We start from the raw sequence: 12,835 nt of genomic DNA, 5'->3' as shown, positions 1-12,835 counted from the left end.
TTCACAACTTTGTCAAAATGAGCTTCTAAGTCTAAAACCCCTAAAACCCTTGTTTTGTTAAACCCTTACTATCTTAAATTACTAATGGGCTCTAATTGACACCCCTCACTTACTAATATCAACTTAGGCCCAATAATCAACAATACTTACTATATTATATTATATACTAACAATTCCAAAATAAAACAACATAAAATCAATTAAGCATATCATTAACACATAATTCACAATTAATTCACGTAACTCACATAAATAAATAATTAAAGAAAAACGGTCGTTACACATGTCTCTTTGCAAAGTATCTTCCACATAAGCTTTCTTAAAAGCATCCACTCCATTATTACGAATAATATCTTCTAGAGTGTCATTCATAAATTCATCTACTCCACTTATAAATGACACAAGTATTTTCTTCACTTCACTATGCAATTCCCATGTCTTTTCTTCAATTCACTATGCAATTCCCATTTCGTCTAATTTTGAATAATTACATCACAACTTAATTGATTGAATATAACACCCCTTTGATGTTTTTGTGTATTTTTTACATTTTTTACAAGGACACCCAAAAATCTTATGATCGTTAGGAAGGTTTTTTCTGCAAATTCAAGAAATTGAATCTCTCTATTGTTAAACTCTTTAATTAATGTATTGGCTTTCATCCAACTACAATTCATAGTCACATATACAACTTCTAAAAATTAAATAAAAATAATACACAACCAGCAAAATTGAACATTTCATCTCAATAAAACATCAATAACAACAAACAACTACAAATACCTTACAAAACAACACTACATTATAACTTAAGTTTCAAAAACTATAACAATAACAACATCAACAACGATTACAACAACAACAGCAACAACAACATCATCATCAACTAACAATAAAAACAGCAGCAGCAACAACAATCATGAAGAAATTTTTACATATCAAAAATATGGTGAGAGACTCAAAGAAAATTTTTGGTTTCAGTTTCGATCTTGCTTCCTCCTTGGATCCTTAGAGAAGATGAAGAATGATGTTCCTTTCTTTTGCTCGAGAAGAATAGTGTTCTTTTTGTTTTCTAGGGCATAGAAAGTGGATTAGACTTAACATTCTGATGAAGGAATAAAATATTGTTTAGATTTTTCAACTCAGTTTTTGGAAAAATCAAGGCAACATAACGAGGTAAAATATTGTTTAGATTTTTTAACTCAGACGTCGAAACACTTTGAGAGAGAGAAACAATTTTTTTTGTATAGCGTGAAAAGAGAAGTAGGAAAGAGGTGACGAGTGAGAGATAACAGAAAGAGATAGAAAGAGTTTTTCTCACTTGGTTGATGCGTACAGGTGAGAGTACAGATAGGAAGAGTGAGGCTGATGGAGAATAGAAAGGGAGGCGGGACATTTTTTTCTTCTTCTTAATTTTAGGGTTTTTGTGCTCCAATTTCATTTGGGCTAAAACCATGCCAAAGCCCAACCGATTTGCTTCTTTGTACACTTGCATTTGCGCTAGCACCCCTCATGGGGGCATATCTCTTTATTGTGGGCTTTCTTGTTGAGTATAGTGTTATTTTTTATTGCACCCTCCATGTCATTTTATTTCTAACCTATTTTTATTAAAGTTTTTTTAGTGATATTTTCTAATTATTTTAATTTCAATTACATAACATAAATACAAAAAATATGTTAGTTTTATTTTTTATATTAAAAATACAAAAAAAAAAATGGTTAGAGTTTTAATTATTTTATTTGATTTTACACACTTTGAGCTTTTAATCAATTAATTAAATATTGCTTTGATTAGTTGATCCTTGTTAATTAAAGTTGATTAGTCTTACTAATTGATTTTTCTTAACTTGATTAATTAATTTAATAAATTTTTAATTAATTGATTAAATGGTTATTTCACTTGCTACTTTGTTGTGTTTCCCTGTTTGCATTCTTTTTCTTTTCAATATTTCAAAACATTTAATAAATAACGATTAGAATCACACTACCATGAGCCTTAAGCAATGGAAAAGAGTGGGCGGGTGTAGTCCCTACCTCATTCTTCTTTTATTCATAGTCTTTGGTGTGATTCAAGTCATGAACTCTTCCCATAAAAAAACACACCACAAAACACATAAAACACCTAATAAATGTTGATGAGAATCATACTTCCACGAGTCTTAAGCAATGAAAAAGGGTGAGCGGGTGTCCATACCTCGCGTTTTTTTCATCCATAATCTTTTGTGTGGTTCAAGTCCTAAACGCTAATAAAGTAGAGAGGTGATGAGTTTCCTTGTAGTGGGATCTACTCATCATTATCTACAACAAAAACACCAACCAATTCAACTTCCTTTTGCCTTAAAGAACATGTTAAATCCTTTCTACGACAATTGCGCGAGTCTCCAAAGGTCGAGCGACAGTAGAATGCAAAATTAACATCGTTCATTAAAAAACACAAACAAACAAAAACATTTGCACCGAACTACGGTTCTCTGATTCCTTGAAAGGGGTGGATATGTAGGCATTAGATCGCGGTGCCTAAACGAGCACAAATTTGTAAAAACTTCCTTCTTCTCCCCATATTTTCTTTTATTTTCTTTTACATGCATTCCCTTTTAGCATTAAACTTTAGACTTTTAGTTTTACACCCTTAGATTAGAGCCAACAAGATTGGATCTCGTCGAGTATGACGGTCGTAAGGGGTGCTAATACCTTTCCCTTGCGTAACCGACTCTCTTACCCTTTCTCTTGGTCGTGAGACCTTGTTTTTTTCCTTATAGATTTTCTTCGGTATTTTTTTCCCTTCTCGTGGGATAAATAAATACTCGATGGCGACTTCATTATTTTGATTTCTCCAGTTGCTTTAGATATGAAAAGGCTTTTTACTTTTATAATGTATATTAACATTTATTACTTTTAATTTGTTTTCTTTGGACATAATATTATTTTAGTATTTATTATTACTCATATGTATGATTTTAAAGATAGTATTAATAAGTGAAATATATTTTAAAATTTAACGGTTATAATTAACTAACATAATAATAAAATTTAGTTTTTAGTATTTAAATGTTTATTAAATAAAAAATAAAATAAAAAATAAAAAATTCATTAATTAAAAAAATTGAAAAGGCGCATTTGTTATGTATTTTTTTTAGTAAGCAAGAGATACTAAATTAATGAAAAAGGAGAACAAAGGGTTCTCCAAACCTTTACAAGCGGATACGGTAAAAAGCCCGACCAAAAGGAAAATTACAATCCAACTACTACAACGAGAGGAATAACAAAGGATCCGTTACAAACTCGTAATAGGAGAAATTGGGATGTGTAATTTTACCGCAAAACATCCACTTCCAAGCTAAAGATTTAATATTCCAAACAATATCGTTAACACTCCACCTATCCTTCCGAAAACGCACACTGTTTCTAAGAATCCAAAGAGTCCAAACACAATCAAGCCAAATCATTCTCTCCTTCCCTTTTGTCACTTTCTTCAAACGGAAAAAGTTATACCACTCCAAAAAATTAGCTTTGCAATCTTCCTCATCCTTCTCCTTTTTTCCCACCCAAACGGCAATTTCCAACCACACCTTCTTGACCACCCCACAAGAAAAAAAAATAAATGCCTCTTGTTCTCCACACAATTGTCACAAAGAATACAATTTAAACTATCCGCGGGAATAGCCATGCCTCTTCTCACCAAGAGATCTAAAGTAGGAAGTCTATTTCGGAAAAGTCTCCAACCAAACGCCTTCACTTTAAAAGGAACCTCCGATTTCCAAAGAATCCCAAACGCCTCAGGATTTTTGTCAAAAGGCCCATGAGGAGTCCGAACCCGCCTAATATACTCATAACATGAAGCAACCGAGTAAGTTGAACCCGTATCTGCCTTTCCCATCCACACCACGGCATCCCTACCTTCCTTCATACCCCTAAAGTCCTCCAACCGGCACTTAAGAGCGCCATACATACTAACGGCCCCTTCATCCCCCAACACCCCTTCTTTCAGACCTAAATCACCCCACTTCCATATACCCTCTTCCCAACCTCCTATGGCCGCAACCGAAACCTTTTTCAAGAACGACTTATCAAAGATAATCGGAAAAGCCTCTCTAAGGGGTCTCTCATCCAACCAAGAGGATTCCCAAAACGGATTGGAAAAACCGCTATGCACTTTAAATCTACACTTGTCAACAATGGATCATTAAAGGAAAAGGAATTAACTTTTAGTAAATCCTTCCACCAAAAGGAACTATTGGAGGAAACTTTACTTCCTCTACCATCATCACAAACAATAGGGGTTAAGTCACCGTACCTAGATTTCAAAACCTTGTACCATAAAGAATTACTTCCTTCAAGAATTCTCCATCTCCATTTGCAAAGGAGAGCAAAATTGAACAAGTTGATATTTTTCACTCCTAACCCTCCATCCTCAAAAGGCAAAGTAACATCGCTCCACTTTACCCAATGAATTTTCCTCTTTTCCTCCACTCCCCCCCAAAGAAATTTGTTTTGGATACTAGTAAAATTCTTCACCACTCTAGACGGAACCTTGTAGAAAGACATGGTGAAGATAGCTAAGGAGCTAAGCACGGACTTCAAAAGTGTAATTCTTCCACCTAAATTCAAGAAAGAAAGTTAGACTCTTCTAACTTGCAAGAAAGAAAGTAAGACACGGCCTCCAAAAAATGAACGTTAGTATTAATCCCAGTTAATTTACTTTTATGGAAATTAATGCCTAACCCCGAAACAATTTCGAAAGCCCTAAGAACCGCTTTCAAAGCACGGACATGTTTCCAACTCCCTTCCCCCATGATCAATGTGTCATCCGCAAATTGAAGAATGTCTACACTATAAGAATCACTTAGGATGAAATTTTGAAGTTCTCCAATATGGATAGATTGCTTCACAATACCCGTTAATCCTTCCGCCACTAACACAAAAAGGAAAGGAGAAAGAGGATCTCCTTGCCTCAAACTCTTATGAACTGAGAACTCCTTTGAAGGGCTCCCGTTCACAAGCACCGACATCTTACTATTAAAAATCAACAATTCCATCCACCTCGTCCATTTATCACCAAATCCCATCCTTTTTAGCATGTATCTCAAGAAACTCCAATTAACCTTGTCATAAGCCTTCTCAAAATCGACCTTGAAAAGAAGACAATTTTTTCCCTCTTTTCTAGCAAAATCCACCACCTCATTCGCCACCAAAACCCCATCCAACAATTGTCTTCCGGGAACAAAAGCACTTTGAGAATTTGATATAATCGAATTAAGCACCCCCTTTAATCTACCCGCCAAAAGCTTGGCCACCACCTTGTACATGCATCCCACTAAGCAAATAGGTCTATAATCGTTCAAACTCAAGGGATTTTTGCATTTGGGAATAAGAGTAAGGAATGAAGAACTCACCGCCCTTGAAATGAAATTCCCTTCAAAGAAAGACTTGAAGAAATTAACGAAATCATCTTTGATAATATGCCAACACTTCTTTAAGAACAAAAAAGAATACCCATCCGGGCCCGGACTTTTGTCCCCCCCACAAGGTCGGTCTCACCATATCGTCTTCATAAAACTTTTCATTAAAGTGATTGAACACCTCTTCCCTCATTTCCTCCACCGTCTCTACCATCCTCCCCTCGTGATATAAAGGCCCTAAGTGATTCATCCTTCTTCTTTGTTTCATAATTTTGTGGAAAAAACCACTATTGTTGTCTCCTTCTTTAAGCCAATTCACTATAGATTTTTGAAGAAGCATACTTTTCTTTAACCTTAAATTCTTCCAAAATTTACCACACGCTTCCCTTCTCAAGCACATATTCTCATCAAAGTTAGCATAATCATCCTCCATTAACTTCTCATCGGCAAAGTTCATCTCACGGACCCCATCCTCCATCTCCAACTCAATCCTCCCAAACACCTCCTTAATCCACCATTTAAGTTTGTCTTTTAAGAGCCGAAGCTTTTCTTTTAAAACAAAATCACCTCTTCCCTCTATCTTCAAACTCATCCACTCTCCCTCCACAAACGGAATGAAAGACTCAAAAGCGAACCACTCATTATTGAATCTAAAAGGTTTAGGCCCCCAATTCACCTTGTCCGACTTCACCCAAATAGGACAATGATCCGATACATCCCGGTCTCCAATGAATTGGCCAATCACCTCCCATCTACTCAAAACCTTACTAGATAAAAGGAACCGGTCAATTCTACTTTTCGACTTGCCATCACCACTAAACCAAGAAAATTTCTTCCCTTTACAAGGTATGTCCACCAAAAGAGTCTTATCTATGAATTCCGCAAATAAATTCATCTCTCTTTGATTCTCCAAAACCGCCCTTCCTCTTCTTTCTCCCCCATTTTTAATAGCGTTAAAATCACCTCCTAAAATCCATTCCCCATCTTTGAATTTCTCCATCAATCCTAGAAGTTCCTTCCACAACGCTTTCTTTTTTCTATGCTCACAAGGAGAATAAACATTCACCACATAGTAGAAATGATTGTTCCACGACACTTTGATTCCCACAAAACCGTCCCCTTTAAAACTATTCTCGACATCAACAACATCCTTTTTCCACATGGTAAGAATTCCCCCCGAACGGCCCAAAGAATTGGAAAAGGAATAACCCACCTCCGTATCTCTCCAAAAGCTTTTAGCCATCACATCATCCATACACATAACTTTTGTTTCTTGTATTAAAAAAAATATCCGCATTACCCCTCTTAATCAAAGACGAAATTCTCCTTCTCTTGAGAACATTCATCCCCCCTCTAATCTTCAAGGAGCCTATGATCATTAGGAACCGTTGTTTGAAGCCCTCCTTACCTTCCCTTCTTTGTCCTTATCTCTTTCTAAATCCTCAATTCTACTTAGAAGTTTGCTTCGCCCCTCCTCCTCCACAACACCCAACACCACTATAGCCGACCACAACTTACCGGGGTCATCATTTTTCAAAAACTCCCATTGTCTTAAGTTACTTCTTCTTATATCGGAATCCTCCCCTTGTGTGCCGTAGAACAATGATGCCGAACCACTATTTTGACCCCCACCTTTTTTATGGATAAACTTTTCTAATGAGCCCTTCTTGATACCCTCACCCAACTTCTCAAAATTGTTCCTTCCTCTTGTTCTTTTTATATCCTTCCCAGTCCTTCTTTTGTTCACCCACCCCTTACCTAAACCTCCCACACTATTCAAACATTTCATTATAATTTTCTTCCTCCCACCTTTGCAATACTCCTCTAAAGAACCACCCAACTTCTTTTTTCCACTTCCCTCATACGGAACCCCACCTCCTTGTAAATCCCGCACCTTCCTAAGACGACATAACTCACCGTCAAAATTCCCAAAAACGGTATCGCTAACTCCATCTCCACCTCCCTCGGCACACTGAGAAACCGACACCGTACCCGAAACAAACCCAATACAGTCCACCAGCCCCTCAGAACCCACCATCGCATTTTTACTCCCCACACCAAAACCTAATCCAGATGATGCAGCAGCCTTATCCTCCGACCCCACAGAAACCACCGCCACAGCCTTCCTCCTATCGCCATTACTGCAAAACAAAATGCCCCTTCCCTCACCTCCCACCTCCCCCGAACCAACAGAACCAATAGACGGAACAGAAAGAACCGGCGAAACAGGGCATAAAATAGGACCGTTTCTACAGTCACTAACAGAAGGAGAACGCTGTCTAATACTTTTCACAGAAGAATCAGATTTATACACTATGTCGAGGTCGCAACTATTGTTATCAGATTCCGAAGAATCAGTCTCAGAAGAAGAAGGGGATTTAGGTTTACCTGGAGAAAGCCTGAATTGACCCATAGCATCCTCCCTTATAGATAGCTTGAAAGAACGACCATCGATTGAGACGTGAATAAAATCCGGGAAATTGAAATGAACTGGAACTTTAAGCAGGATTCTAGCGACATCAAGGACCTTGCCTTCCACCGTCTTCTCATCAATGCAAGAGAACGATCCCCAAAACTCTGCCAAAGAGACAAGGAAATCCGGTTGCCACGCTATTGCAGGGATGCCGTAAACCCTCACCCACGCGTCTCTGTGTTCGTCAATTGAGTCTGCCTCCCACTTCTTTACCTCACTAAACCATGGACTCCACCAACAATCATTCGACCCCAGAAAATCCCCAATGTAGCGTTCTTCTAGTTCTTCCATCAGACAGAAGTTCCCACCTAGCAGAGAGACCTTGACTGCAAAAATTCCTTCCATCTCCAAGTGAACCTGAACGTTATATGCTGCACCTGGTAAGATTGTTTTGCCTACATACGCCTTCTGGAATCTCAGTTTTTTCCCTTCAGAGGATGTGAAAGAAAAAGCCGCCTTGGAATCTTTCTCCTCCATAACCTCCTCCCTAGAACCCGCCACGATGTCAGCATAAGAGCGATTAACTCTTCGAGCCCCCAAATCGAAAAACCTGTCCTCGTTCTTCCTCTCTGCAAAACCACCATTGCCGTCCTCAAACCCCTTCCGTGAAAAAATCACCTTTCCTTCAATCTTACCCACTCCCCTCGCAAATCTGGGAAGATTCACGTGGATCTTCTTCCCTAAAATCAAAATATTATCGAGTGGAACCGCTAGCAACCTACCGTCATCCACCTCTGCAAACCTTGCGAACCCAAACCGTTTGCCTATGCCGTTCATCTTAGGCGAAATAGAAACGTCCACCACCGATCCTTCACACCCAAAGATTTGAAACAAATCCCTAGTTGAATAGGTATCCGAAAACTCTGAGACATAGAAGGATGTCAAAGGCGCTATCTTCCCCTCCCTTCGCATTTGATTCCCCCCCCCCCCCCCCCATGGAAATGTATCCCATGTAGGAATCGAACCTCTTCTACCCTTACGATACGAAACCCTCCTCCACCCTCCTTCACCTTGGACGAAATCAGCTTCAACCATGAACAGGAGATGAAGACCCTAACTCTCTCCTAGAGAGAAGTTAGAGCGACATTTTTTAGAGTGAGAAAATTATACTGAAAATTATATTTTTATCGCATTTGTTATATTATGCAAAGTGGTATATCATATAAGTTTCGTTTATGATCAATTTTATATTAAATTTTTACATACACCACACACAATGCATGTTCTTTAGTTGATATATTTATATTTTAGTTTTTTACTTTAATTTAAATAAAAATATATTATAACTTTATTTCTAAAATAAATCAAAATTGAAGAGAAATTTTTTTTATTCCAAGCACATAATAAAAACTTCACGGTAAAATTGATCATTTTGATAACTATCACTAAAATAGCTAAATGAAATGTTATTATTAATATCTTTCATATCTTTTCATATAAAAAATTGCACCCTAAAAAAGAAAAATAGAAATTAGGAATTTTGTGCAATAGAATAAAAATCTTTTTAAGATACTTGTGTTTTTAGGCAAGAAAAAATAAATTTTATTTTATAAAAAATAAGAATTATAAATAAATTATGTAGGGCTAAAATATATAATTATTTTATTATTGGCAAATAGATAAAATCATAAATCTTAACTTTTCATTTTAAAAATGGTATTATTATTTATCGCTTCTGAAACAAAGAACAAATGATGTGTTTGTTTCGGTGCTAAAAAAAATTTCTGGAAACTTGAGATTTGAAATAATTATTCCTCTATTTAGTAGATGAGAAAGAAAAAAAAAAAGCTTTGGAAACAAAGGGTGGGAATTATCTATTCCCATGGAAAAAAAATAAGCAACTCAAACTATCCATTTTCATATTATTTCAACACATTATTTTATATTTTTAAAATTATAAATAAAATAAAATTCAACAATATTTTTAGGAACCTTAATTATTTATCAAACATATTGATCGGAATAAAACTCTGAGATTAACGTTCTAAGGTATAACATTTCAAAGATAGTAATTTAAATCCGTCAAATAAATGAACCCAAAGAGTTGTATGCTACACTCTAAAACGAAGAAAAGATAAGGGTTTCCACAGCAGCTCTCATTGATGTGTCTTCGTCGCCAGTATCTTTGTTCATTACGAGAAGAGTCTCTTGCTTAACAGATTTTTCTAATCATTCTCTAAAACCCTTTATCCAAAATCAAACCCTTTCTTCAAAATCTCTCAAATCTAACGACCCTTCAATCTGAACAAGTTTCGAGAAGTCTTCATCACAAGCAGTCTTCTTCAATAATTTTCCAATTGCTGTCTCATACAATCTCCAATCTCTAAGATTATTGGTTGTTGGATCTTGTGGTACTCTTTATTCTCTTCTTATATCTCTTAATCTTGTATTAATTCCTTATTTATCTCATGTTATGTGTTGTTTTTAATCTTTGATAGTTCAAATTATTGGTAGAATTTTTTTAATTCTTTGTATTAATTCTTTTGCAGACATGGACTTCAGATTCTGAATCCTCTACTAATGGACTCATGAGTTTGTTTATCCTTTTAATTTTAATATATTTTTAATATGTAACATATTTTCTCTTGTTTGATTCTTAGCTCATGAATTGTTGCTAAACTCACTATTTTATATCCAGAGTTGTTTATTATAGAATATATTTTATATCTAGAGTTGTTTTACTTGTTTATAGTTGAATAAGTGTTGGATGCAAGTTGTATAGTTGTTATAAAATCTTTAAAATTAACTTATAAAGGCTTATGAGAAATTTTCTAATTTTTTGGTTTTTTTATTGTCTAATTATTTAAGTCTAATAAAAACAGTACTCTAATTTTCTTTTGTTTAATCTTTAAAATTATTCATTGTCTAATTTGTTTTATTTGGCTTTTAGATCAGACAATGGTTTATGATCTAAATAAAATCTTTTGACTAAAACTGACTCAATAAACCATAGTCTAATCAATAGACAACGCTTATACAACTCTGCCGAAAACAAAATGGTAGTTTAAAATTAATTAAAAAAACTGCGGCTTGTTTACATGTTTAGGCAACACGTCTTCTAAAGGGTTACGCTACGGTTTTTTGATATGTAGACGCGGTTTTTTGTTGTTGTCTAAAGTCATTTTTGTTGTAGTGACAATGCTTTTATAATGAATGTTTTTTATGTTTTCACGCTAATCACTAATTATAGTGTCTTAAACGTTGATAATAAAATTTGTGTAAGGACGTTGAATATCCTCAATAAACACACTTAAATATTTTCTCGATAATGGCAAAATCCAAGGTAAAAAATATTTACTCATCGGTTTAAGTTAAAAACCAAGGTGAATAATTTTTTTATATATTTTTTAAATTTTATATTAAAATACTTCATTTCATGGTATTCTTGGAGAACAAGTCTTTGTTGTAATTCAGATTTTGTTGCATACTCTCTACGTCCCAAATTATAAGAGAATTTTACTTTTTAGATTCATTGAATAATTAATATATCTGGTTTGTATATAGACCAGATACATTAATTATTCAATGAATCAAAAAAGAGAATTTCTCTTATAATTTGGGACAGAGGGAGTACCCTGTATGCAGGGTCGGTCCTGATTTTTTGGAGGCTCTGGACAAATAATAAAATAAAAAATAATTTTAAGAATTTCGATAAAGTTCAAAATTTTAAAACATAACAGTAACAGTCTCAAGATTTTATTAAAATTGATATTTAAACAAAATTATAAAATTGTATAAATACTACATTAAATTAGATTATCCCTAATCAAATTGTTAAAAAAAACTTTAACTTTATTAATTGAATTTACAATTTATTTAATTATGTTAACTTAATAAAAAATAATACTGAATTTCTCAAATTTTTGTTTATTAATAAAAGTTAAAAATATATTTTTTATAAAATAAAAAAAAGTAATAGACATAAATAACAATAATATATACCAAAATAAAACAAAATTCTAAAAGTTGCTTATATTAGGTCTCGAACTCAGGAAATCAGGTTACAAAGTAGTGCATCTTAACGCTAGGCCAAATCAGTAACGTGTAAAATATTTAGCAAACACAATAATTATTACATATTATTTATTTTAATATTTAACTATTGGTCGATTTTGAGGCCCCCGATTTTTTGAGGCCCTGGGTCATGGGCCTAGTTGCCCTGGCCCAAGGCCAACCCTGCTTGTATGCATCCAACTTCTAATAAGTTTTTCAAAATTTGATATCCCTTCTTTGTCTAACTAAAAGAAAGAATATTTTTTTCACTTACAATCATAAAGGAATGTTCTAACCTTCTTTATGTTCCAAGATATAATTATCTTGAGCATGGGTTCCATGATAAATGGTTTCACAAGAAAGATAACAAGATATATAGTGGTGGATGTAGATAGTTTGTTGTGGATTGATGTCTTGAAAATATCTTGAATATCGTTCCTTTATGAATGTGTGGTAGAGATTCATTATTGTAGCTATGAAACATAACCCATCGGTTTTGTTAAAAAATCGAAGGGAAAAGTATTTCATTTTTAAATAAAAAAATAAAATAAAATAAAAAGTAAACACTTCAGTTTTAGGAAAAAAAACCGAGATAATAAGTTTCAAGCAAAAAATGATAAATGATAAAGAATTAAAAGTAACGTGTGATGTTTCCATTTTAATTGTTTACTAGTCACCTCAATATTGTCATCTGAGGAAGAAAAACATAGTTTTTTTTTTTCTTTTTTATTGACAACATATAATGATTACTCCAAAAATACATTAATAACATCAACACAATTATGTGAGATAGCTTGTAAGAGAATATATTTTTTTTTTGTTATAGATAGAAGAGCATTGAAAATACAATTTTTTCTGTCTTACAATTCATTCTAAAAAATGACGCGTATATGTGTTTGAGGCGACTACATTAAATTAAGATTATGATAAAATATATTTAAGAAGTGTTTTTATAGTAAAAAAATAAAAT

The 12,835-nt window shown here is 34.2% G+C and overlaps 1 protein-coding gene across 1 annotated transcript; it reads right to left on the bottom strand.

Annotated features, from left to right (window-relative positions):
• Window positions 1-3,245: 3,245 nt before the first annotated feature.
• On the bottom strand, window positions 3,246-6,654 carry LOC131651145 (uncharacterized). Its single transcript, XM_058920816.1, has 5 exons — window positions 5,539-6,654; window positions 4,700-5,426; window positions 4,295-4,598; window positions 3,680-4,160; window positions 3,246-3,569 (listed from the first exon to the last, which is right to left on the bottom strand). Exons 1-5 carry the CDS (start codon window positions 6,652-6,654, stop codon window positions 3,246-3,248), a joined length of 2,952 nt encoding a protein of 983 aa, XP_058776799.1.
• Window positions 6,655-12,835: the final 6,181 nt, after the last annotated feature.

The sequence above is a fragment of the Vicia villosa genome, linkage group LG1, assembly GCF_029867415.1.
Source record: "Vicia villosa cultivar HV-30 ecotype Madison, WI linkage group LG1, Vvil1.0, whole genome shotgun sequence".
Lineage (NCBI taxonomy): Eukaryota > Viridiplantae > Streptophyta > Magnoliopsida > Fabales > Fabaceae > Vicia > Vicia villosa.
Note: the sequence above shows the minus strand (reverse complement) of the source record. Positions and strands in the feature narration are given on the sequence as shown.